The following is a 26,583-nucleotide window of genomic DNA, read 5'->3' as shown; positions in this document are numbered from 1 at the left end:
TGGAGGAGGATGAGTTGGTTGGACACAGGACCATAAGTAAGAAGAACCTCCTTTTAACATTATCTATTCCTCCAAACTATGCTGTGCCATTGTCAAAACAGACACTTAGGAAAGAGAATGGCCATACAACAGGTACCCCAGTTTACTGTAACAATGTGCCTTTAAAAAAAAATTTGAAAAAGTACTCAGCCAAAGCTTAATATTAACTATATGAAGCCTTCGCTCAAAGTAGGAGCATTGTAGAAATGGTGTGTAGTAACTGCATGATCTACCAGGCTGTGAAATAGATTTCTAACTAGTTAGAAACTGTTTTAAAAACAAGCTTAAAATCCACTTATGTTTTATTTAAGGTGCCATAGCTGCCTATCTGTTACCTTAGTGTTGTTTTTTTGTAAAGTAATTACTTTAGATAAAGTCACAGAATTAGGAATCTCTTGTTAACCAATGAATTAGATTGCTATTAAAAGCTTCTCAACATCTTTGTGTCCAATCTTTTAGGGAGAAAGGGTCTGATGCATCATGGCAGAATGACCAAGAGCCACCACCTGAGGTAAGTTTTAGTGGATCACCTGGTGTCCACTTTGAATTTGCCTTCAGTGCCTATGGAGAAGATATCTCATCCGGTGTTTATGGGGCTACTTCCCCATGTCTACCAATCCTTGTTGGTGTGCTCCAGCCTGGTAAGACAGCTTGGACCACTCTTGCTTTTTGTCAATAGCCAAGAAAGCAGACAAATTATATCAGATATCTTTGGAGGGGTTTTTATATTTCCATACACACCCTGCATCTAATTCATTAATAGTGACTGCTGCTAGTAGCAGGTTGAAGTCTGAACAGGCACACTTCACCTCAGCTGATAGAGAGGGAAAGAAGATTCTCTAGGAATAAAAATGTTCTTTTCTTGGTATTAGGGTGGCAAATTACCAAGCTGCTATGGTCTGTTATGAATTCCAAAGATGGCACTGTGTGTGCAGGATTTGCTGGATGACGAAAGGCAACTGGCAAATGCAATCCTAACAGAGATTCAAATTATCCAGCCTAGACCTCCCCCACTGCAACTTGAGACCATTGCCTCTTGTTCTGTCACCACTGAGAACAGCCTAGCTACATCCTCTTTGGAATCACCCTTCAGGTTAAAGGCTGCTATCAAATTCCCCCTCACTCTTCTCTTCTGCAGACTAAATAAGCCCAGTTCCCTCAGCCTCTCCTCATAAGTCATGTGCCCCAGCCCCCTAATCATTTTTGTTGCCCTCTGTTGGACTCTCTACAATTTGTCCACATCCTTTCTTTAGTGGGGGTTTCAAAACTGGATGCAATATTCCAGATTTGGCCTCACCAATGCCAAATAGAGGGGAATAATCACTTTTCTTGATCTGCTGGCAATGCTCCTACTAATGCAGCCCAATATGCCATTAGCCTCCTTGTCAAGAAGGGCACACTGTTGACTCATATCCAGCTTCTCGTCCACGTAATCCCCAGGTCCTTTTCTGCAGAACTGCCACTTAGCCAGTCGGTCCCCAGCCTGTAGCAGTGCATGCGATTCTTCCATCCTAAGTGCAGAACTCTACACTTGTCCTTGTTGAACCTCATCAGATTTCTTTTGGCCCAATCCTCCAATTTGTCTACTCTGGATCCTTTCCCTACCCTCCAGTGTATCTGCCTCTCCCCCCAGCTTAGTGTCATCTGAAAACTTGCTGAGGGTGCAATCCATCCCATCATCCAGATCATTAATGAAGATGCACAAAATTGGCCCCAGGACCGATCTATATGCACTCTGCTTGACGCTGGCTGCCAACTAGACATCGAGCAGTTGATCACTATCTATTGATCCCAACGATCTAGCCATCTTTCTATCCACCTTATAGTCCACTCATCCAATCCATACTTTTTTAATTTGCTGGCAAGAATACTGTGGGAGACCGTATCAAAAGCTTTGCTAAAGTCAAGGTATATCACATCCACCGCTTTCCCCATACCCACAGAGCCAGTTTGACAATCATTTGACAATTGTTGAAAGTACCTTCATTTTGTGGCAGCAGAACACCATTTCCATGACAAGGTGCTGCCATTTGGCCTGCCTCCAGCACCAAGAGTTTTGACTAATTGCCTCTCTGTCGTAGCGGCTCAATTGAGAATGCAGGGTATTTCTGTTTACTCTTATTTGGATGATTGGTTATTGAAGGCTGCCATTTGCAAGGATCTATTAAGCCTCATTGCTTTTACAACCACCCTTTCCTCAGACATGGGACAACTTCTGAATGTCAAAAAATCAAATCTCTGTCCATCTCGGAATTTTTATTCATAGGCTTCATATTGGACTAGGAGCATGGAAAGCCTTTCTATCATAGGACAGAATTTGTAAAAGATATTGCAATATATTTTAAACATTCAGATATGCAAGTTCACAGATGACACTACGATACTAATCTTTTCTCTGGGTCTCATGGCAGCTACTACTTACAAGATTCCATTTACATGTCTCAGAATGAGACCAGTGTAGCATTGGATGTCTTGAGTATATAAACAAATCTGTATAATCCTCAAATGTTAGTCATCATGCCTTGAGACATTCTGGACACACATGATGTGGTGGTCAGCAAACGTTTTCAGAGATGTCCAGTTCAGTCTCCTGTTGTTGGTAACAGTAACTTCATATGTGTCAACAGATGTTGGGAGAGATGAAGGGTGCATCTGAACCAACTTAAAGTTTGAGGTCACTGGTCTTTTCAAGAGAGTGGCTTGCACATTGTGTTGGACTTGAGCCATTTGTCTGTCCCTCAGATCATTCCTCCCTCACATGGAAGGTTTCTGCAAGTAGTTCTGCTATGTGTTATGCCAACAAATGTGGGTGCTCACCCTGCTAAGCTATGTGCGGAGGTGATTAGGTTATGGGACTGGTGCATTCTTGGTGACATTTATCCAGTGGTCCTACATTTAGCAGGTCAGAACACAATTGCAGATTGTCTCAATAGACACAGTTCTCAAATATATGAATGGTCGCTGAAGGATCAGTTGATTCAGAGCATATTTTCCAGTTGGGGTCAGCAAGACATGGACCTGTTCGCTATGAGTTTCAACAAAAAGTGTTGCCCTTTCTATTCAAGTGCAGACAGGAATAGTCAATCCATATCAGATGCTTTCATTCTACACTATGGAAAGGGGCCATCTGTATGCTCCCCTCCCCCCGCTTCCTTTGATTCAGAAGGTAGTGAGAAAGATAAGTCAGGCTAGGATTAAGATGCTTCTGGTTGCTCCTGCTTGGTGGTATCCACAGTGGCTTATGGATCCCCTTCAGCTGTTCAGTGGAGTCTTTGTATGTCGTCTTCTGTCTCAGCAAGGGGGCAGGATTCTTCATCTAGATCAGCAGTGCTTTTGCCTGATGGCCTGGGTGATCAGATTCTGGCTCTTGAACAGACATGTTCCTCATTGGTTCAGGATATACTGCTTAATTCTAGAGAGGTAGAATGTGTTACCATTTGAAATGGACCAGATTTGTGGCTTGGATGAAGTGAAAGTCTGATTTTCTGGTCTCAGCTTCCATACCTTGTGTTTTAGAACATTTAATGCACCTTAAAAACGAAGGGTTTATCTCATTCGGCTGACAACTGAACTTTCAAATAGATCTCTGCTTACCATTTTTTAGTAGCTGGTAGATGGCTGCTTGTGCATAATATGGTTAAGAAGTTTATGAAGGGGCAATGCATTATGCATTCCCCCTTTGAGAAATCTTGTCCCTCCTTGAGATCTTAATTTGGTTTTAGTTACACTCGAGAAGCCACCTTTTTGAATCCTTGGATGAGTGTTCCTTATCATTTGTCAGTTAAAATGGAATTCATTATTGTCATAACAGCCGAAAGGGTGTGAGTGAATTGAATGCCTTGATGGCTGGTCCACCTTTTATGTCCTTTCATAAACATAAGGTGGTTCTTAGGACTGATCCCAGTTTTTTCCAAAAGTGGCTTCTGATTTTCACATCAGACAATTAATTTGATGGTATTTATTTTCCAAAGTTGCACATTAATAAGGGTGATCTGTTTTACGTACTTTGGAAGTAAGAGCTCTTGCATATTTAGATAAAACTAAAAGCTTTTGACAATCATCTAGATTATTCATGTCTTATGCTAACAATCACATTGGTTATACAGTTATTCCCAGACTATTTCTAGATGGATTAAAATGTATTATTGAATGTTACACATGAGCAGACATTCCTGTGCCAGCAACAGTACAATCTCATTCCACTAGAGCTGCAGCGGCTTCTATTCTTTACCTTAAGCGAGTGTCTGTTACTGAAATTTGCAGAGCTGCGATCAGAAGTTCTGTACACACTTTTGCTAAGTATTATACTCTCGATTTGGCCTCACGGTCTGAAGCTAGATTGGGTAGAATGGTGTTTCAGTTTCTGTTCAGTTAGGACTGTGTTCTCTCCTCCAGGTTATTTTCAGCACCGCTTATCAAACTGCCTATAAATGGAGACTGCGAGGTGGCGGGTTGGGGCATGGCCGTGACTAGGAACCCTGCGTTCGAGACCCATGTGTCATGATAAGAGTTAAGCATGTGCTTAAATGCTTTCTTGAATTGGGGACTGGCTTACAACATCGGTAATGTGTGATGGATGGCTCTGTCACAGTTGTCAATTAGTGAGGTTGTGCTATATGTTTAATAGGCAGTAGGTTTACAACAAACAAAAGGAAGTATTTCTTCACATAACGCCCAGTCAACCTGTGGAACTCATTGCCAGAGGACATTGTGAAGGCCAAGACTATAACAGGGTTCAAAAAAGAACTAGATAAGTTCATGGAGGATAGGTCCATCAATGGCTATTAGCCAGGATGGGCAGGGATGGTGTCTCTACCCTCTGTTTGCCAGAAGCTGGGAATGGGTGACAGGATGGATGATTGCCTGTTCTGTTCATTTCCTCTGGGGCTTCTGGCTTTGGCCACTGTCATAGAATCATAGAATATCAGGGTTGGAAGGGACCCCAGAAGGTCATCTAGTCCAACCCCCTGCTCAAAGCAGGACCAATTCCCAGTTAAATCATCCCAGCCAGGGCTTTGTCAAGCCTGACCTTAAAAACCTCTAAGGAAGGAGATTCTACCACCTCCCTAGGTAACGCATTCCAGTGTTTCACCACCCTCTTAGTGAAAAAGTTTTTCCTAATATCCAATCTAAACCTCCCCCACTGCAACTTGAGACCATTACTCCTCGTTCTGTCATCTGCTACCATTGAGAACAGTCTAGAGCCATCCTCTTTGGAACCCCCTTTTAGGTAGTTGAAAGCAGCTATCAAATCCCCCCTCATTCTTCTCTTCTGCAGGCTAAACAATCCCAGCTCCCTCAGCCTCTCCTCATAACTCATGTGTTCCAGTCCCCTAATCATTTTTGTTGCCCTTCGCTGGACTCTCTCCAATTTATCCACATCCTTCTTGAAGTGTGGGGCCCAAAACTGGACACAGTACTCCAGATGAGGCCTCACCAATGTCGAATAGAGGGGAACGATCACGTCCCTCGATCTGCTCGCTATGCCCCTACTTATACATCCCAAAATGCCATTGGCCTTCTTGGCAACAAGGGCACACTGCTGACTCATATCCAGCTTCTCGTCCACTGTCACCCCTAGGTCCTTTTCTGCAGAACTGCTGCCTAGCCATTCGGTCCCTAGTCTGTAGCTGTGCATTGGGTTCTTCCGTCCTAAGTGCAGGACCCTGCACTTATCCTTATTGAACCTCATCAGATTCCTTTTGGCCCAATCTTCCAATTGGTCTAGGTCCTTCTGTATCCTATCCCTCCCCTCCAGCGTATCTACCACTCCTCCCAGTTTAGTATCATCCGCAAATTTGCTGAGAGTGCAATCCACACCATCCTCCAGATCATTTATGAAGATATTGAATAAAACCGGCCCCAGGACCGACCCTTGGGGCACTCCACTTGATACCGGCTGCCAACTAGACATGGAGCCATTGATCACTACCCGTTGAGCCCGACAATTTAGCCAGCTTTCTACCCACCTTATAGTGCATTCATCCAGCCCATACTTCCTTAACTTGCTGACAAGAATACTATGGGAGACCGTGTCAAAAGCTTTGCTAAAGTCAAGAAACAATACATCCACTGCTTTCCCTTCATCCACAGAACCAGTAATCTCATCATAAAAGGCGATTAGATTAGTCAGGCATGACCTTCCCTTGGTGAATCCATGCTGGCTGTTCCTGATCACTTTCCTCTCATGCAAGTGCTTCAGGATTGATTCTTTGAGGACCTGCTCCATGATTTTTCCAGGGACTGAGGTGAGGCTGACTGGCCTGTAGTTCCCAGGATCTTCCTTCTTCCCTTTTTTAAAGATTGGCACTACATTAGCCTTTTTCCAGTCATCCGGGACTTCCCCGGTTCGCCACGAGTTTTCAAAGATAATGGCCAGTGGCTCTGCAATCACAGCCGCCAATTCCTTCAGCACTCTCGGATGCAACTCGTCCGGCCCCATGGACTTGTGCACGTCCAGCTTTTCTAAATAGTCCCTAACCGCCTCTATCTCCACAGAGGGCTGGCCATCTCTTCCGCATTTTGTGATGCCCAGCGCAGCAGTCTGGGAGCTGACCTTGTTAGTGAAAACAGAGGCAAAAAAAGCATTGAGTACATTAGCTTTTTCCACATCCTCTGTCACTAGGTTGCCTCCCTCATTCAGTAAGGGGCCCACACATTCCTTGGCTTTCTTCTTGTTGCCAACATACCTGAAGAAACCCTTCTTGTTACTCTTGACATCTCTGGCTAGCTGCAGCTCCAGGTGCGATTTGGCCCTCCTGATAACATTCCTACATGCCCGAGCAATATTTTTATACTCTTCCCTGGTCATATGTCCAACCTTCCACTTCTTGTAAGCTTCTTTTTTATGTTTAAGATCCGCTAGGATTTCACCATTAAGCCAAGTTGGTCGCCTGCCATATTTACTATTCTTTCGACTCATTGGGATGGTTTGTCCCTGTAACCTCAACAGGGATTCCTTGAAATACAGCCAGAAGACAGGATACTGGGCTAGATGGACCTTTGGTCTGACCCAGGAGGCTGTTCTTATGTAATAATATGCAGACCCACTCAAAGAAGAAATGAAGGTTATTTTCTTCCCACCTGCCTTCCCCTCTTTCTCAGCCCTTTTGTTCTGTGTCTCTGTGGTGGTGGTGGAAGGAACACAGGTGGTAGAGGGCACTGCATCCCCTTATATAGCCTTGCCCTCAGAACGTTTGGAGATGCTGAAGGAAGATGTGGCAGGGGGCGTGAGAGCGCTCTTAATGGATGCTGCTTGGAGAAGGTTCTATCATTAGGCACCACTAGGCAGTGCAAAACCCATATGTGTGAATATGCAGAGCCATCTCGAAGAACTCCAGTTTACAAGTAAGAAACCTTTCTTTCTGGAGACTGTTTCCAGAAACAAGTTGTGGAGCTATCCAGCAGTAGTTCTTCTCTGAGAGCATTGCCATTACATTCCTATTTGTGGAATGGGGCTCATTCCACTTTTCTCAGCATCACTTGAGCTTTGGAACAGCCTTCAAAAACCAGGGTTTACTGGTGCTATACAAGAGCTCTCTCCAGTACAGGCTACAAAAGGGTCCCTAGCAATCTTACATGGATGAAGGACCTTCTTTTTCGCCCAGTCACTTTTCTGTAATTATGATCCAATACTCCTTTAATTTCTAGTATTAAACCATATTCTAGTTAGCTAGGGTCTGATTTCTTCAGGTATTTAGGTGCCTAAATATTCAGAGGTGTGCCTAGTAGGATTTTCAAAAGCACTGAAGCACCTAACTCCTATTCTCTCACACTTAGGTCAAACCATTTCAGGCCTCTTTTCCTTGTTCTCTCTTTAACATATGGGCTTAACGCCATGGCGCCAGGTTTATATAACTTTTGGTGGGTCTGTGGTGTCCATGCTCCACCAATATTTAAAGAACGTGGACCCAGCTCCACCAGTGTTTGGGCTTACCAAACTTTGGGGGGGCCCATGCTTCAGGGTGGTCTGGGAGGCTAGTGGGGGGCCTGATGCAGGCAGCAGCAAGTGACCCAGCCCCAGCCCACCCCACTCTGCCCCACCCCGCTGACTCCCGGCATTGGGGGATGGGGCAGAAGCCTGAAAGAGGCAGGGGCTTGGGGGAAGGGGTGGAATGGGGGTGGAACAGGGGCGAACTGGGGCCAGGTCGCTCCCTGCTGCCAGCGCCAGGACCGCCACTAACCCCCCAGGTCGCCCTGGACCCCTCATCCCACTGAAGTGTGGGGCCCCCTAAAGTGCAGTAAGCCCAAACATTGGTGGAGTCAGGCCCACATTCTTAAATATTAGTGGAGCACAGGCACCAGGGACCCATATAACTCTCTGCCTTAACACTTTTTACTGGCAAGTTTGTAATTTTCAAGTAGGTCTGGATTAACCATGAACTCAGTTGTCCCATGCCTTGGGCCCCCATCTTTGGGGTCACATGATGATATCTGGGCAGTTAAGCCACACAGCTTTTTCTAGCAAACTCTGAGATTGGTCCATTTGCTACAATGCTCAGGGGAAGTCGTTGCAGCTCTTCCATAAGGTGATTCTTACAGTGCATTAAGTGAAACAAAAAAGTTAGCTGCAGGAGGTACATTAGTTGTTCTAGGGCGGGAGCAAAGATTATGCAAGGTCTTTTAAGAATCATGACTGGAAAAAGTTGCTGAAAGGTTTTTTCAATCATAAACATTATATTGGCATATACTTCATGACTTTTATGGTTCGCTTATGAATGTAATACAAGAAGTCTGAATATAGCAATGTGCTGGTCTGTGTTACCTTTTTAATGATTTTTGTTTAAATCCAAGCATTTCAGCAGTGTGTTAGCTCACTACCTTTAATAGAAACAGGTGCCCATTTTGTTTTTCTGCACTTACTAATATGGGTTCTTAGTATAGTAGCAAAATAATTTTGGCTTTAGTTATGGTTTTGTTTTATTTCATTTTTTTAAGTCCAGAACAAAGGAGCAAATTCTCAAAGAACTAATCACACCACAAGACTTCTTCATAGTGTGTGGGTGGATGCTGTGACATTTTAATGAGTAATATTAATCTTAAATGAATTGTGTTAGCCAGATTTCCAAATGCTGCATAGCCAAGCTAAATCAGAATACAAATGTTGCAGAAGTATTGAATGCATTATAATAGTGGCAAATGGTCTTTAAAGATCAATATTCTTTAAAATAAAGAAGTATTTTCCTCTTGTTACTCCAGCTTTCAGCAAGCAGTGTTCTTACCACCACCATGCAGGTTTAAAATTTACTTTAGTTGTGAAACTTCTATTGTATAAAATGTGTATATTTTATATTCTGTACGTGTGGATAATGAATTAAAGTAAGAGACATTAAGTTAAAATGTATTGGTGTTTTCTTCTTCGAGTGATTATTCATGTCCATTCCAGGCAGGTGTGCATGCCAGCCGGAAGATTTTTCTCCTAGCAGCGTTCATAGGGTTGGCCTGGGCGCCCCTTGGAGTGGCGCCTTCATGGCACCCAATATCGGGCCCTGCCGACCCCCCACCCCCTCAGTTCCTTCTTACCGCCCGTGACGGCTAGCTGGAACTTTGCTCGCTCTTAGAGCAAGCGCCTTAGCAGTGTCTTTGTTCTGAGTGTAAACAGTTATTCTCTATAGTTGTACTTTTCATATAGTTAGCAGTGGTTTGTTAGATAGTTCGTTTCCCCTTTGGGGGTATGCCCAGGTCTCCGGGGTTTAAACTCTGTGAGTCCTGTGGAAAGTTTATGCCCAAGAGTGATCCTCACTCATCTTGCCTGCAGTGCCTTGGTGAGACTCATCAAAAGGACAAGTGCCGCATTTGCAAGGGTTTCCACCCAAGAACCCGTAAGGACAGAGAGCAGAGACTAAAACGCCTGCTCATGGAGGTGGCTCTGAGACCGCAATCCGACCCGAGACCCAACGGCCCGGCACTGAGCATGTCCTCTTCGCTGTGCAGTGCTCGAAATGGGCCGGGCTAAGGATTCTAAAGCCCAGTGGCACTGCCACTACTCGGGCCATAGGGCGTCAGCCTCAGTTCGGCACCGTTCACCATCTCCCGTGCCAGTAAAGAAGAGGCTGGTGAGGGACCGATCACCCCCCTTGAAGCCTAAGGGGCCGGCGCTGTCCACGAGTGGCTTGGGACAGACCGCCTCTGCCTCGCTTCCGGCCAGGGTTTCGTCAGTTCCTGCCCCGGCCGGGGTCCAGTCGAGTCTGAACCCTCCTCGATCCCTGAACCATCTGGTGGACATACAACCACCATCGACGCCGGAAGTGTTTGAGGCGGCAACGGACCTGATATATACAAATGCACAAAGCCTTGGAAACAAGCAGGGAGAACTGGAGGTCCTGGTGATGTCAAGGAACTATGACGTGATCGGAATAACAGAGACTTGGTGGGATAACTCACATGACTGGAGTACTGTCATGGATGGTTATAAACTGTTCAGGAAGGACAGGCAGGGCAGAAAAGGTCGGGGAGTAGCACTGTATGTAAGGGAGCAGTATGACTGCTCAGAGCTCCGGTACGAAACTGCAGAAAAACCTGAGTGTCTCTGGATTAAGTTTAGAAGTGTGTGCAACAAGAGTGATGTAGTGGTAGGAGTCTGCTATAGACCACTGGACCAGGGGGATGAGGTAGATGAGGCTTTCTTCCAGCAGCTCATGAAAGCTACTAGATCGCATGCCCTGATTCTCATGGGTGACTTTAATTTCCCTGCTATCTGCTGGGAGAGCAATACAGCGGTGCATAGACAATCCAGGAAGTTTTTGGAAAGCGTAGGGGACAATTTCCTGGCGCAAGTGCTAGAGGAGCCAACTGGGGGGGGTGCTTTTCTTGACCTGCTGCTCACAAACCGGGTAGAATTAGTGGGGGAAGCAAAAGTGGATGGGAATCTGGGAGGCAGTGACCATGAGTTGGTTGAGTTCAGGATCCTGACGCAGGGAAGAAAGGTAAGCAGCAGGATACGGACCCTGGACTTCAGGAAAGCAGACTTCGACTCCCTCGGGGAACGGATGGCCAGGATCCCCTGGGGGACTAACTTGAAGGGGAAAGGAGTCCAGGAGAGCTGGCTGTATTTCAAGGAATCCCTGTTGAGGTTACAGGGACAAACCATCCCAATGAGTCGAAAGAATAGTAAATATGGCAGGTGACCAGCTTGGCTTAATGGTGAAATCCTAGCGGATCTTAAACATAAAAAAGAAGCTTACAAGAAGTGGAAGGTTGGACTTATGACCAGGGAAGAGTATAAAAATATTGCTCGGGCATGTAGGAATGATATCAGGAGGGCCAAATCGCACCTGGAGCTGCAGCTAGCCAGAGATGTCAAGAGTAACAAGAAGGGTTTCTTCAGGTATGTTGGCAACAAGAAGAAAGCCAAGGAATGTGTGGGCCCCTTACTGAATGAGGGAGGCAACCTAGTGACAGAGGATGTGGAAAAAGCTAATGTACTCAATGCTTTTTTTGCCTCTGTTTTCACTAACAAGGTCAGCTCCCAGACTTCTGCGCTGGGCATCACAAAATGGGGAAGAGATGGCCAGCCCTCTGTGGAGAAAGAGCTGGTTAGGGACTATTTAGAAAAGCTGGACGTGCACAAGTCCATGGGGCCGGACGAGTTGCATCTGAGAGTGCTGAAGGAATTGGCGGCTGTGATTGCAGAGCCATTGGCCATTATCTTTGAAAACTCGTGGCGAACCGGGGAAGTCCCGGATGACTGGAAAAAGGCTAATGTAGTGCCAATCTTTAAAAAAGGGAAGAAGGAGGATCCTGGGAACTACAGGCCAGTCAGCCTCACCTCAGTCCCTGGAAAAATCATGGAGCAGGTCCTCGAAGAATCAATCCTGAAGCACTTGCATGAGAGGAAAGTGATCAGGAACAGCCAGCATGGATTCACCAAGGGAAGGTCATGCCTGACTAATCTAATCGCCTTTTATGATGAGATTACTGGTTCTGTGGATGAAGGGAAAACAGTGGATGTATTGTTTCTAGACTTTAGCAAAGCTTTTGACACGGTCTCCCACAGTATTCTTGTCAGCAATTTAAGGAAGTATGGGCTGGATGAATGCACTATAAGGTGGGTAGAAAGCTGGCTAGATTGTCTGGCTCAATGGGTAGTGATCAATGGCTCCATGTCTAGTTGGCAGCCGGTATCAAGTGGAGTGCCCCAAGGGTCGGTCCTGGGGCCGGTTTTGTTCAATATCTTCATAAATGATCAGGAGGATGGTGTGGATTGCACTCTCAGCAAATTTGCGGATGATACTAAACTGGGAGGAGTGGTAGATACGCTGGAGGGGAGGGATAGGATACAGAAGGACCTAGACAAATTGGAGGATTGGGCCAAAAGAAATCTGATGAGGTTCAATACGGATAAGTGCAGGGTCCTGCACTTAGGACGGAAGAACCCAATGCACAGCTACAGACTAGGGACCGAATGGCTAGGCAGCAGTTCTGCGGAAAAGGACCTAGGGGTGACAGTGGACGAGAAGCTGGATATGAGTCAGCAGTGTGCCCTTGTTGCCAAGAAGGCCAGTGGCATTTTGGGATGTATAAGTAGGGGCATAGCGAGCAGATCGAGGGACGTGATCGTTCCCCTCTATTCGACATTGGTGAGGCCTCATCTGGAGTACTGTGTCCAGTTTTGGGTCCCCCACTTCAAGAAGGATGTGGATAAATTGGAGAGAGTCCAGCGAAGGGCAACAAAAATGATTAGGGGACTGGAACACATGAGTTATGAGGAGAGGCTGAGGGAGCTGGGATTGTTTAGCCTGCAGAAGAGAAGAATGAGGGGGGATTTGATAGCTGCTTTCAACTACCTGAAAGGGGGTTCCAAAGAGGATGGCTCTAGACTGTTCTCAATGGTAGCAAATGACAGAACGAGGAGTAATGGTCTCAAGTTGCAGTGGGGGAGGTTTAGATTGGATATTAGGAAAAACTTTTTCACTAAGAGGGTGGTGAAACACTGGAATGTGTTACCTAGGGAGGTGGTAGAATCTCCTTCCTTTAGAGGTTTTTAAGGTCAGGCTTGACAAAGCCCTGGCTGGGATGATTTAACTGGGAATTGGTCCTGTTTCGAGCAGGGGGTTGGACTAGATGACCTTCTGGGGTCCCTTCCAACCCTGATATTCTATGATTCTATGATGCGCCTCCTGGTGCCATCCTCCCCCCAAAGGAGGGACAAATCTCTGGTGACCGCATGCCCCCTGTTCTACTCCAGGGGTAAGCCAACCATAAGAGACTTCACAGCTTGAAGGACTTGAGGGCTACCCTTCGCTCACTGGGGCTTCACATGCCTGCTCTCCAGCGCAAACATTTTAGGCCTCAACCTGCCGCTTGTCCTTACCAACCCGAAAACCGCCAGGACACTCCGCATAGGCAGAACAGGAGCACTCAGAGGAGGCAAAGCTCCCTCTGGACAAAGCTGGGGCCAGCCCAGGGCCCCACTGGGGTCTAGATCACCCTTTTGAGGATACGGTCGAGGACGGCTTGCCAGTACGACCATTGGATCCTTCCCATCTTACTTTCTCGTCCTGTCTATCCCCTTTCTACTGTGCCTGGTCTCGAATTACTTCAGACCGATGGGTGATCCACATGGTTGAGAAGGGATATTCCATCTAATTCTGTACCACCCGCCCCCTCCTAACCCTCTGCCCTGTCCCTCTTCAGGGACTCCTCTCACGAGCAACTTCTAATTCAAGAGAAGCAGTCCCTCTTCTTGGTAGGGGCAGTGGAGGAGGTTCTTCAGTAGCTTAGGGGCAAGGGTTTCTACTCCCGGTATTTCCTCAGACCCATACTGGACCTGCGACAGCTGAACAAGTACGTAAAGAAACTCAAGTTCCGCATGGTCTCACTAACCTCCAGACAGGAGACTGGTACACCACCCTCGACTTGAAGGACGTGTATTTTCATATCGCAGTAGTCCCATATCACAAATGCTATCTCAGATTCGTGGTGAACGGAGGCCACTACCAGTTTACCATTCTCCTGTCTGGACTGTCGACTGCCCCCCAAGTATTCAAAAAATGCATGGCAGTCGTCACGGCGTTCCTGCGCAAGTGCCAGATACAGGTTTTTCCATACCTCGACGACTGGGCTGATCAAAGGTCGCTCGAGAGCCCAGGTGGAGGCTCAGGTCGAGTTTTGAAGGAGGACCTTCCTCGACTTAGGTCTCCTTCTGAACGAGGAGAAATCTAACCTGTCCCCGGTGCAGAGGATGGAGTTCATAGGTGCGGTCCTGGACACTACCCAAGCCAGGGCGAACCTCCCGGAGGCCAGGTTTCAGTCACTTCAGGACATCATACAGAGCTTCAGACGGTTCCCCACAACGTTGGCAAGAAACTGTCTAAAGCTACTGGGACACATGGCCTCCTGCACATACGTGGTGCAGCATGCCAGGCTCAGGCTGCGCCCACTTCAGTCTTGGCTGGCGGTGTACAGACCATCCCAATGCGTTGGACAGGGTCGTAACCGTGCCCCGCCTGGTACTGGACTCCCTCCTATGGTGGCTCGACCCTCGAATGGTTTGCGCAGAGGTGCCTTTTTCTGAGCCCTCAGCCCTTGCTCACCTTGGTGTTAGACGCCTCGGATCTGGGTTGGGGGGCTCACCTAGGGGACCTCAAGACCCAAGGCCTCTGGTCTCCGGTGGACCTCGCTCTTAACATCAATGTCAAAGAGACGAGTGTAGTGCGTCTGGCATGCTACGCTTTCAAAACGCACATAATGGGCAGATGTGTTTCAATCCTCATGGACCAACACCTCGGCGATGTTTTATATCAACAAACGGGGGTGCATGCACCTCTCCCCTGTGCCGAGAGGCCCTTGCACTGTGGGATTTCTGCACAGAGCACTCGATCCACCTGCAGCTTCATACCTCCCAGGGGTGTGAAACACACTGGTGGACAGTCTTAGCCGGATCTTCAATGACCATGAGTGGTCCCTTCAGCCAGATGTGAGCTCAATCTTCCGGTTCTGGGGGTCTCCCCAGATAGACCTGTTCGCCACTCTGGGCAACAGGAAATGTCAGACATTTTGTTCCCTTGGGAGCCATGGCCTGGGGTCCATCGGGGACGCCTTTCTTCTCTCATGGGAGGGCTGCCTGCTATATGCTTTCCCACCTATCCCCCTAGTCCACAGGGTGCTCCTCAAGATCTGCAGGGACCGGGACCGAGTCATACTAATAGCGCCGGCATGGCCGCGTCAGCACTGGTTCATCTCACTTTTGGAAATGTCCATAGTGGTCCCACTCATCTTACCGCTGGTCCCTGACCTGATCACGCTGGACCAAGGCCGGCACCTGAATCTGGAGTCGCTCCACCTTACAGCCTGGATGCTCCATGGCTAAGTGCCGCAGAGCTGTCTTATTCGGACCAGGTTAGACAAGTCCTCCTGGGTAGTAGAAAGCTCTCCACCAGGGCTACTTACCTGGCCGAGTGGAAAAGGTTTTCCATCTGGGCGGAGCAACGTAGTCAGTCGCCGCTCCTTGCCTCCATATCATTTATACTGGACTACCTCCTTCACCTAAAGCATCAAGACTTGTCCCGATCATCAATAAGGGTCCACTTGGCCGCTATCTCCGCCTTCCATCCAGGCTCAGATGGTCTCTCGGTCTTTGCAAACCCTATGGTCAGTCATTTTCTCAAGGGTTTGGACAGGCTTTTCCCACACACGCATCGGCCGGTCCCTATCTGGGACCTCAATTTACTCTTCTTCAGGCTTACAGGCTCACCATTTGAAACTCTGGCCACCTGCTCCCTGTTATATCTCTCATTCAAGGTCGCGTTCCTTGTGGCAATTACCTTGGCTCGACAGGTTTCGGAGCTCAGGGCCCTCATGTCTGAGCCCTCTTACACAGTTTTTCATAAGGATAAGGTCCAGCTCAGGCCTCATCCGGCTTTTCTCCTGAAGGTTGTCGCCCATTTTCACATGACCCAGGACATCTTCCTCCCAGTGTTTTATCCCAAGCCACACTCCTCTGATAGGGAGCGTAGGCTGCACTCACTGGACGTGTGTAGGGCCTTAGCCTTTTATAGAGAGAGAACTAAGTCATTCCGGAAGTCCGTCCAACTCTTTGTAACCGTGGCAGACAGAATGAAGGGCTTCCCAGGATCTTCTCAACGCATATCATCATGGATAACGTCCTGCATTAGGGAGTGCTATACCCTGGCAAAGGAACCCGCTCCGCAGATAACCGTTCATTCTATCAGGGCCCAGGCCTCCTCTGTGGCATTCCTGGCACAAGTCCCTATTCAGGAAATTTGCAGGGCAGCTACGTGGTCCTCGATGCATACATTTACGTTGCACTATGCAATTACACAGCAGTTCAGACGATGCGGCTCTTGGGCGAGCCGTGCTCTTTTCTGTGGATAACTCCGACCCCACCTCCTGAGCTCTAGCTTGTGAATCACCTGCCTGGAACGGACATGAACAATCACTCGAAGAAGAAAAAATGATTACTCACTTTCTCATAACTGTTCTTCGAGATGTGGTGTTCATGTCCATTCCAATACCCACCCTCCTACCCCTCTGTTGGAATAGTAGGCAAGAAGGAACTGAGGAGGTGGGGGCCAGCGGGGCCCGATATTGGGCACCATGAAGGTGCCACTCCAGGGGGCGCCCAGGCCGACCCTACAGATGCTGCTAGGGGAAAAATCTTCCGGCTGGCGTGCACGCGGCGCGCGCACACTTGCCTGGAATGGATGTGAACAACACATCTCGAAGAACAACCGTTACGAGAAAGTGAGTAACTTTTTTTTTTTTTTTTTTTTGCTGTTGATTAGCACTATTCACAAAAAATACTTTATGTATTGGATTATTTTTCAAGCTTGATTTGTCATAATGAGTGCTTAACAAGCACCCTGTCCTCTGTGTAAATGGTTAATTTCTCACTGCAGCTTCTAGGCAATTGAATAATTAGAAGGATCAGATTTTTAAAGGCATTTAGGCGCCCACTGATTTCCATGAGTTAGTTGCCTAAATACCTTTAAAATTTGGGCCAAAGTGCCTTTTACTTTTCATCAATATTTTTGTTTAGTAGCTGGGAATTTGTTGGACTGAGGGAAGAAAAGAAGAAAAATTAATGTTATTTCTCCATCCCCCCATATGAGGATTTATAGAATGTGCTGTGTTGGATTGAGATTCACTTAATCTGTACATGTGTCTAAGAAATCTTTATTACGGCAAAGTGCTTAGCAAGTGGTGATCAGTTACTTACAAGTAGGAAGCTCATCAGACCGATCCCATCATAATCGCCTCCAACACTGGACAATACGTCAACCTCCCTTTGTTACACAAACTTACTTATTTATAACTTTCTTTTTTTATATGCATTAGTCTCTCATTTCTATGTTAACTTTCATCCTCCATTACAAGTTTTGTGTTTGTTCAAGTGGATCTTTTCTAGCTCTTTTTAGTTACTTTATCTGGTCTTTTACTCATAAACATGATTAACGTGCAATTTCTTACACATGCGCAGTTCTGCTTATGCTTACGCTGTTAAATGTTATCAGACAAACTCTTAAAATTCACAACACACTTCTATCAGGCCTAAATATGCCTTTGCTGCCAACATACTGCAGAGGGTTTTTCTGGCCAGTTCAAATTTTTGAATGAGGAATTATTAGCTGTGTAATAACTGGTTGACCCTGTTTTTTGATAACTTCTAATGAGTAAAAATACATTGTAGGCAGCATCCAGTAACTACTAACAATACTGCATGTATGTTTATATACACATATATAGTTAGTTATTACATCCAAACAACTAAATTAAGCATTCAGAAGTTAGGAAATGATAGAATTAAAGTTGTCTGTGAAATCTTAATTTAAATCCCTTGTGCATATGCATTATGATACAGTCTGTAATTACTTGATCAGCCTATTTTCCAAAGGACCTCTGTAAGGTATTCTAAAAGTTAAAATGTTGACTTTTAAATGTATGACAATTTTTCTAAATATCATCTTTTTGTACTTCTCTAAGGCCTTAGATTTCAGTGATGATGAAATGGAGAGGCAGGGAATAACAAAGAAAAAGAAATCTCGGAATCAAGAAAGAAAGAAACCCAAATCAGAAATGAATGACTCAAGTGAGTAAATACCATAGAGAAAATAAATGGTTTAACCTCAGTCCCTCAAACCAAGTCTGAAAAGCATAGTGATAGATGTTTCTTTAAATTTCATACTGGTTTAATATTGGAGCTTTGGTACATTTCATCATGAAATCTTTCAGTTCTTTTAAAAATTGTAATTAAAAGCACATGAGGGCATATCCCTTAAACTTGCACTATTTGATACAGATTAATCTCCTCATAAAACTTATTAGTGTGTTTTTGTTTTACTAAATGATCACTTTTTTATGTAAATATACATAATTTATTAAGTATCTGTGGTACATATAATGAATATTCTAAATTGTGAATTTACGTACTATCCAAAAATGAAAAGTAAATCTGCTGATCTAGTGTGATTGTTGAAACATGGTTAGGAATGGAATTCAGTTTTTTACTCCGTAACTGACAGCAGCTGAGAACACAGTGGGGGCAGCTGTCACAAACTCTCACAAAAGGAGAAATGACTCATTAGTGTCCCTCTCTAGACAACATATATCAAAACTGACAGACTTCCTGGGAGCTGCATCACAGTCACCTTGGCTGGAAGGACACAGTTGCCTCCGTGCAGAGGCATTGAATAGAGAGAGAAGACGCTACCCACTAAATGAAAACATTTAATCTTGATGAAGCACTCAGTTCATCATTTACAGTAACCCCTCACTTAATGTTGTCCCAGTTAATGTTGTTAGGTCGCTGACCTATTAGAGAACATACTCCTTTAAAGTCCTGCAATGTTCCCTGATTACGTTGTGTGTCTCCTCCCATTCTGCTCGCCCAGCGCTCCTGCCGGATAGCGGGGTGGGGGCGCAGGGGTTTGCCCCGTTCCTCCCGCTTGGCATTCCAGCCAGGGAGTGGGCAAGCCCCTGTGTCCCCACCCTGCTCCCCGGCAGGAGCGCTGGGCAGGTGGACTGGGGCAAGACCCCATGCCTTGACCCCACTCCCCAGCAGCATCACTGGGCTGGCACAACGGGATAAGCCGCCACGCACCCATCCCACTCCCTGACAAGAGCCCCAGGTGGGTGGAATGGGGCAAGCCCCAATCCTGCTGCGCCCCTGCCTCAACCAAGCTTCACAATCCTCATTGGTGAGTACAGTATTAAAATGTTAGTATAGAATTATTTAAAACTTATACTGTATATGTATATAATGTCTTTTATCTGGTGAAAAAAATTTCCCTGGAACCTAACCACACCCCCCCGCATTTACATTAACCAATTAAAGAGTACATAGTCTGGCAAGGATTCTGGTGTACCTGACATTTAAATAATCTCATTTCTTTACTGGAAAAATAAAGTATCTGTTATATGTTGATTTATCTGTAGAAATTTCACAAACGCACCAAAGTTTTTTAGACTAGTCTAACCCTTAAACCACTGGCAAGAGTTGTCCTTGATACACTAGTTTTGTGGTGACCTGGAATTTGCAAGAGTTCACCATTGTTTTTCTCTTTTGGTTTTGAGTCTGAAAGCCAAATACAAACATATCTCACTAAATTGGAACAAAGAATTGCTATCAGATGAGCTTAAATATTTACAGATTAAATGAGAACTTTATTGTGAACTAAAAATACTACTTTGCTTAATTATTATGTTGTATGGAAGATTATGTATATACTTAATATTAAATTTGCATGTGTGTGCAAACACAATATAATGGTGTGCTAGTTTAGATTGAATAAATGGGCCCAACGAGTCAAAGGTGTTATTTAACCCAGTTAGTGTTCAACATTAAACATTTTAAACTGGGTTCAGTGTTTGGTATACAAAAACCTCAGCCTGCTTAGTGCTATGGTAAATGCCATTAAAAATCCTACTAACCTTTTATTAAAGGTACAGAAAAAAGGAAAAACAGTTAAGCATTTAAAACGTAAAGTATTAAGTTAAAATGAAAGCCTTACAACATCCCTTGTTCCCTTTCCCCTGAGCTGAAAAGAATTTTTAGAAGGACAAAAACCCTTGTTTGACAGTCTTTTTGATGATATCAAAGATAATAATAGCAGTCCTTTTTGGGAAAAAGAGAGGTAATTAGTTGTGATAGGCTGGAGCTGTTGCTGCTGCTGCTGTTAAAGTCTGATCTTGTTTCCTAAGAAGATATAAGACAAAAACACAAAAGGGGAGAGAAGAATGAGAGAGAGAGAAAATGCAGCTTCTATACCTGGGGTTGTCTTTCCCTTGCATCCTCTCTTCTGGAAATACACAGTCTTATCAGCCATTCCAAGACTTGGCAACAGCCTTGGGCTGTTCAGGGCACTGCTGTAAGGTGCCTCTTTCTGGCCACAGGCTTATAGCAGTGTTACAAAATATGCAGTCTTAGCTTTTATTAGACAGAATGGAAAAGGAAAGGGAAGAAGTAAGATGGGGAAAGAAAAGGACACACAGAGTGTCAAGTAGTTGGCAAAGTCTAACATCCCTGAAAGTATGCAGGATTCAACTTGAGCTGGTGATGTCATCTAGCGTGCTCGCTCTCTCACTCACCCAGTTTGCTTAAGACATCTTTCAAGTTCAGGATAAAGAAGTTCTGGAGTTCCAGGAGACCTTGGGGATGGCAGCCATGATGGGAAGCTTGTTTCAGTAGCTGCTGGCAAACAGCTGCTGCTTTTGCTAATTTTTTTTTTAAAGTCTTGTCTTTTAAGGACCCCGAAAGGGAAGTTTGGATGGAATAGTCCATTCTTTCATTATTTTTGTTCACCAATTGTTAGGCCTAGTTTTTGAAAAACCAATTTTGGCCTATGGATTTTCAGTTCCACACTTTTCTTGTTTACCAAGCATGATTTTAACATAGTCCTTCAGTTATATCACTAGGCCTTTTTATTGGGGCTAATTGAGTTTTTCTGTTTTGCTTCTTTTCCCATTGACATTTGTTGTTATAGATTGTGAACTCTTATGAACTTGCTTACTTTTTTTTTTTTTTTTTTACAGATGAGCTCATAATTAACCTGTTGGCTCAGTTCTTACAACAGTAGGGATGTCAATAAAAATGTAAATTCCCTAGATGACTAATGCTGAACCTTGTGAATTTTTTATGACCAAAGATATCCTGATAATTTTCCTTTCAGTGGAATAATAAGCTCAGTTTTTTAAATGTACATGCTTTTAAAATGATCTTCCCAAGTGAGTCAAAATACCTTTTAATTAAGGGCTCCATGACTTGCTTTTTGTTACCATAAAAATCAAAATCCTGATTAAGCCTCTTATGTGCTTACTCTGATAAACTAAATAATTAGAGTTAATATAGGGGATATCCTTTGACACTACCTTGCATGACATGTGTAAAATTTAAATGGTGAAATCAAGATTCTGCATACTGCTGATAAATTGTATAGTCAATTGCTTGACCACACTTTGATTTGGTATGAAATGTATTCAAGAGACCAAATAACCATTGTCAGTCAGGTTTATTGCTAAAGGATGTTAGTTTCAAGGAATCTCTGTCTTGTGCAGGTGGTGGTAAATTCAACATACACACAAGGGATCCTCCCAAAGTTACATATTTTAACTAGGCGTGTTTATCATCCTATAAATGATATTGCAAGTTACAAAACTTTGTACATATCACTAAAATCCACCAGTTTGACCCAGTTCTTTAACTTGTTGTTCTGTTCCGTCCTTATTCTTATTTTGGATACTAGTATTCGAGATAGTGGTTCATGAAGATACCTCCTCTGCTTGTACTGGGTCAGAACATTAATGTATTTTGCCTTTGGTACATTTCTTGTGTTCTAATGTCAAAGCTGACTTCAGCTTTGTAAAGTGATACTTAGCATAAGTGAACAGGCTTGTAAAAAGACATAGGTCAAAACAGGCCCTGTAACTGCTAGAAATAGATATACAGTATAAAGTTATATTGATACTGTATGCTTAAGGCATATTAATATATGTGGAATCAATAATTCACGTTGATAATGTGATATAATTATAATTAGCCTTGCATATATTGGTCAACTCTGTGCATAAATATGATCTCTTGGCTTCTTATCTGACCAAAATGTGGTGGGTTTTTTTGATGGCTACAGGCAACGTATTGGGTTTATTGGATTTACCCAATAAACATTTGGTTGGTTGTTAGGTAAATCCAGTACCAGTAATCTTAGCATGTTCAGTGGAGTTAAAATCTGAAAACTCCTGCACCAAATCAGAACACAAATTTTACATCTTCAGCTTTATATTTTTTCTATTCAAAACGAACTCTTTAAATTTTATTGTAAAGAAAACTTTAGAGTGTGCTATTCATAATTTGAGTATCTCTATGGTAAATAAACCATGTATGCTGGAGGAGGGAAAAAGCTGATGTTTCTTCTTTTTACTACTAAATTTCAAGCCTTCAAATCTTACAAGAAAAACCCACTAAATATCACTGTTGTTTCAGCATTGTTTTAAACCCTCCCACCCTAATGGAGTTCATTTAACATTTTGTTTACAAATGGAAATTTATTGACCACATTGACCACACTAATCACACAACATTTACTAATTTCAGATGTTTAAAAGATACCTTACAGTTCATATGTTTGTTTTTTTCATCATTTTTAAAACACAAATAGGTCAGCTGATAAACGCTAAGCATAATCTAGTCCTTGTTTTGAGTTTGTTTAAACGCGAGTTGCATATTTTTATTCGTATACTGTTTAAGTATTAGATTTTAAAGATAAAGAGAAGACCACCTGTTTTGTCAGACTTTTAGACTAAGCTGTTTTAAATATAGTCCAAGTTCCAAAATTTGAATATAAATACTAAAAAAATGTAATTCTGTGGCTATTTTTTAAGGTGAGAAAAAAGAAGTTCAGCATCAGTCTGTACAACTGCCTACTTCAAATTATTCAAGAGGCTATCGTGGCAGAGAATTTAATCCTGGCTTCTCAAGGGATAGGTTTCCTCATCCATCTGTTAATCCAAGCTTCTCAAGACCACAACTAAGACCTCCTCACTTGTACTCTTCAGATCACAGGCTACATCAAGAATCTGCAATGTTTCCACAGCCTCACAGACAAAAAAATCCCATGATGCTGCAGTATCCTTTTCCTCCTCCAGGATTTGGACCTGTTGGTAATGAGATGCATCACTTTCCACCCCCAAATCCAAACATGATGTGGACAGGGCCCAACATGTACTCTAACATTTATAGTCCACCATTCCCATTTCCCCCGCCCCCACCTCCACCCCCACCACCTGCTTCTCCAAATGGTCATCCATCTCAGTTTGGATCTCCCAGTTAGATGAGTATTTTCATGACTGAGTGTACAATGAGCGGCAGATCTTGGAAAACTATGGCTTTCCCACTCACAAACCCCCTTATGATTTGTGATTGCTATTTACATTTTATATGAGGGCGCTTAAATTATGTGTAAGAACAGAACAAATCCAAAGTTCTAATGCTAAATAGATACAGCCTTATGCAGCGATATCAGACATGCAAAGACTGGTGTTTCTTTTGATAGCCTATCTTTTAAAAAAATGAAATATATTGAATAATGAGTTAACTTTGATAATATGTGGTAAGTTTGAAGTATTCCAAGAATTAATAAACGTTATTTTTACATTGTAACTGTCTAGATGTGTTTTTGTAGCAACTTTTGAACTAGCATTTATATAAAGCAGGGGTCAGCAACCTTTCAGAAGTGGTGTGCTGAGTCTTCATTTATTCACTCTAATTTAAGGTTTTGCGTGCCAGTAATACATTTTAATATTTTTAGACCCTCTCTTTCTATAAGTCTAGAATATATAACTAAACTATTGTTGTATGTAAAGTAAATAAGGTTTTTAAAATGTTTAAGAAGCTTCATTTAAAATTAAATGAAAATGCAGAGCCCCCCGGACTGGTGGCCAGGACCCGGGCAGTGTGAGTGCCACTAAAAATCAGCTCATGTGCTGCCTTTGGCATTCATGCCATAGGTTGCCCTACCCCTGATATAAAGTATCAATCTGATAGAGGTATGAGAGAAAATATTTGCTCTTGAGATGAAAATAAGGGTATATTGACATAGATAGCATGATGATTGGTCCAGAAAAATATTTTAGGAAAAAAGTAAATATTGTAGTTTGTCGTATCTTAACTGAAAATGTTGCTTCTGTACAACTTGTTGAAAAAAATGACATAATTCAGTCTACTTTCATCACATTCTAAAGACCAATATTATATACCCTTTCTAAGAGGGTACTGTGACAGATATTACAACTCCATGCAGTATCTCGAGGGACCACATTGTTAAGTTTCATGAATGGTTTATGTATCACAGTGGACCAGGGATTGTATGTAGCTCCATTGCGGGAGTGTTACCACAGCTCCTCCAGGAAATAAAAAAGAGTAGGGAGGTGATTAAGGCAAATCACTCAGGTTGTAACCACTTCTAGAGAATTATCAGCCCCTGAAGAAGTTTTTACCAGAGAGCAAAAAGGGCTTTTGGTATAAAATAGAGTTTATAATGACAATGGGCCCTCTTTCTGATCCAGCAAATGGACAGGACTTCTGTGCAAATGGGACCCCAACCCTTGTGGAAGGGTTGGAGAGACTTACTTACTAGGGACCAATAAGACGAATGACTTCTGATAAGCTTCTAGCATGTGTGTAGGAATTTTTATTGTTTTTACATGTTTTCTCTGTAATGCTTTTATCCTGAGAATAAATGTACGTGGCTTTGTGAAAGCTGGTTGGTAACTGGTATACACTATTGTAGCCCCTGGGGAAAGGTTAACCACAGGCGATAGACCACAATCAGACTTACCAGAGAAATCAGTGAGGTGCAGAGGGACTGCAAGCCTAAATCCCTGGTCTAGAGGGAGAGGTTTGGGTCTCTGCCCAAGAGCCTGAAATCTTAAGTGGGTGTCCTCCAGGAAGATCAGGGTGGGTAGGGGGCAAAGATTCGGTTAACCCTGAAACTGTGACAGGTTAATCACTGCTAAAACAAGGTTTTTTGTATTCTCTTTTTGAACCAACTTGCAAGTGAACCGTCTTGTAAACATATTGAGCCAATTTTTTCTCCTCATGTCTGAAATAACTGTAAATCTTGAGTAACTTGCTGAGTGAGCCACTCTGGATAATCAGGAAACTAGCTACTCTGGGGACTGAGTTGAACTCACTAGGTTATTGAAGTATGAAATTAATATAAAAAAGAAATGTACAAGAACAAAGGTGTAATTTAGGAATTTAAAATAAACTTTACTCAGGTATGTTAGGAAGTAAATCTGTTAGGCTAGAAACTTGAGGGAACCATATTATCAGGAAACAGAGCCTGCATCAGAGCCAGTCTCAGGACAAACTAAAGAGTGCATCCGGCTTGTAGTGGACTGCCTAAGTGGCTACACTGCCTGATCGGTTGGAAGTCAGCAGATGAGTTTTTAAGCCCAGCAGCAGTTTAGCTGCTGCTCAATGCAGTCACCAACGGCTGTGATAGCTCTTGCTCCTGCCTTGTTTTCTTATTGAATTAGCTTTAATACCTTTGGAGTCCATTGTATTAAAATGCAATTGTGTATGAGTTATTGTGGAATTGCATGTAACTTCTATAAGAGATTGACTAATTCAATCACTGGAAGATATTAGGAACTTCAAAGGGCCTTTTGGAACAATACATGTAAAGTGGCTTTACTAGGATTTCCTGGGTGGTGTGAGGGGAATGCAAATTATCCACTTTGAATCCACCCTTTTCAAGCTATGCCCCAGTGAGGAAAATCCATTGTCTACTAATTGATTTGGAGTTTCCAGGAGCTCGTGAAGACCTCTGAACAGTATAAAGGGTGGACTAAATATGTTCCGAATGCGCTTCTTTTGAGCGGAAGCCTGAGAGTGGGTGACCTTGCTGGACCACAAAGAGAAATACAGCTGCTGTTGCCTTGAGCCCGACACATTGATTAACCTATTCCCAGAAATAAGGAAACCCATGTGACTGGTTAGCCCCCATTCCGGGGTGCCACCTGATGTACTGGGGTACCTCTGAGCCCACCTGTTCCACCACCCTGGGCTCCCTTACACTGTCCTGCTGAGCCAGGCCTTCAAGCCTCCTCCAGCACGCTCACACAAGTAGGGGCACACCCAGCTGCAGAAAGATGCAGACACTGAAATCAGCTCTTCGTGGGAAGACTCAGTTAGGGAATTGCCAAGAACTCCAGTGCACTCCCTCTCTGGAGTATAAACACAAAAATTTATTGTCTTGTGCTGCACAGAAAACACTACAGCCTAAGCTCATTAAATTCGCACTCTCCCTCAATGTGGAGGAAGATATGCACAGCTTTTTGCCCCCCTCAGTTATGAATGCCACAAACGGATTTAGAGAAAACAAAAACAAGTTTATTAACTACAAAAGATAGATCTTAAGTGATCATAAGAGATAGCAAACAGATCAAAGCAAATTATGGAACAAATAAAATAAACATGCAAACTAAGCTTAATACATTAAAGAAACTTGTTACAAGTAGTAATTTCTCCCCTTAAAAGTTTTCAGCATTTCTTTCACAGACCAGACACCTTTTCCAGCCTGGGCT

At 43.8% G+C, this 26,583-nt stretch overlaps 1 protein-coding gene across 4 annotated transcripts in view; it reads left to right on the top strand.

Moving 5' to 3' along the window:
* The window catches only part of NAF1 (nuclear assembly factor 1 ribonucleoprotein), a 76,605-nt gene extending 51,854 nt beyond the window's left edge, over window positions 1–24,751 (top strand). For all 4 annotated transcript variants that reach the window (XM_073341515.1, XM_073341512.1, XM_073341514.1 and 1 more), the window contains 3 exons: window positions 499–550; window positions 17,983–18,088; window positions 22,876–24,751. In XM_073341515.1, coding sequence (XP_073197616.1) covers window positions 499–550; window positions 17,983–18,088; window positions 22,876–23,324 — 607 coding nt within the window. In that variant the 3' untranslated portion in view covers window positions 23,325–24,751. The remainder of the gene's footprint in view (window positions 1–498; window positions 551–17,982; window positions 18,089–22,875) is intronic.
* Window positions 24,752–26,583: the final 1,832 nt, after the last annotated feature.

Source organism: Lepidochelys kempii, chromosome 4 (genome assembly GCF_965140265.1).
Source record: "Lepidochelys kempii isolate rLepKem1 chromosome 4, rLepKem1.hap2, whole genome shotgun sequence".
Lineage (NCBI taxonomy): Eukaryota > Metazoa > Chordata > Testudines > Cheloniidae > Lepidochelys > Lepidochelys kempii.
The sequence above is the reverse complement of the archived record's forward strand: the minus strand, read 5'-3'. Positions and strand labels throughout refer to the sequence as shown.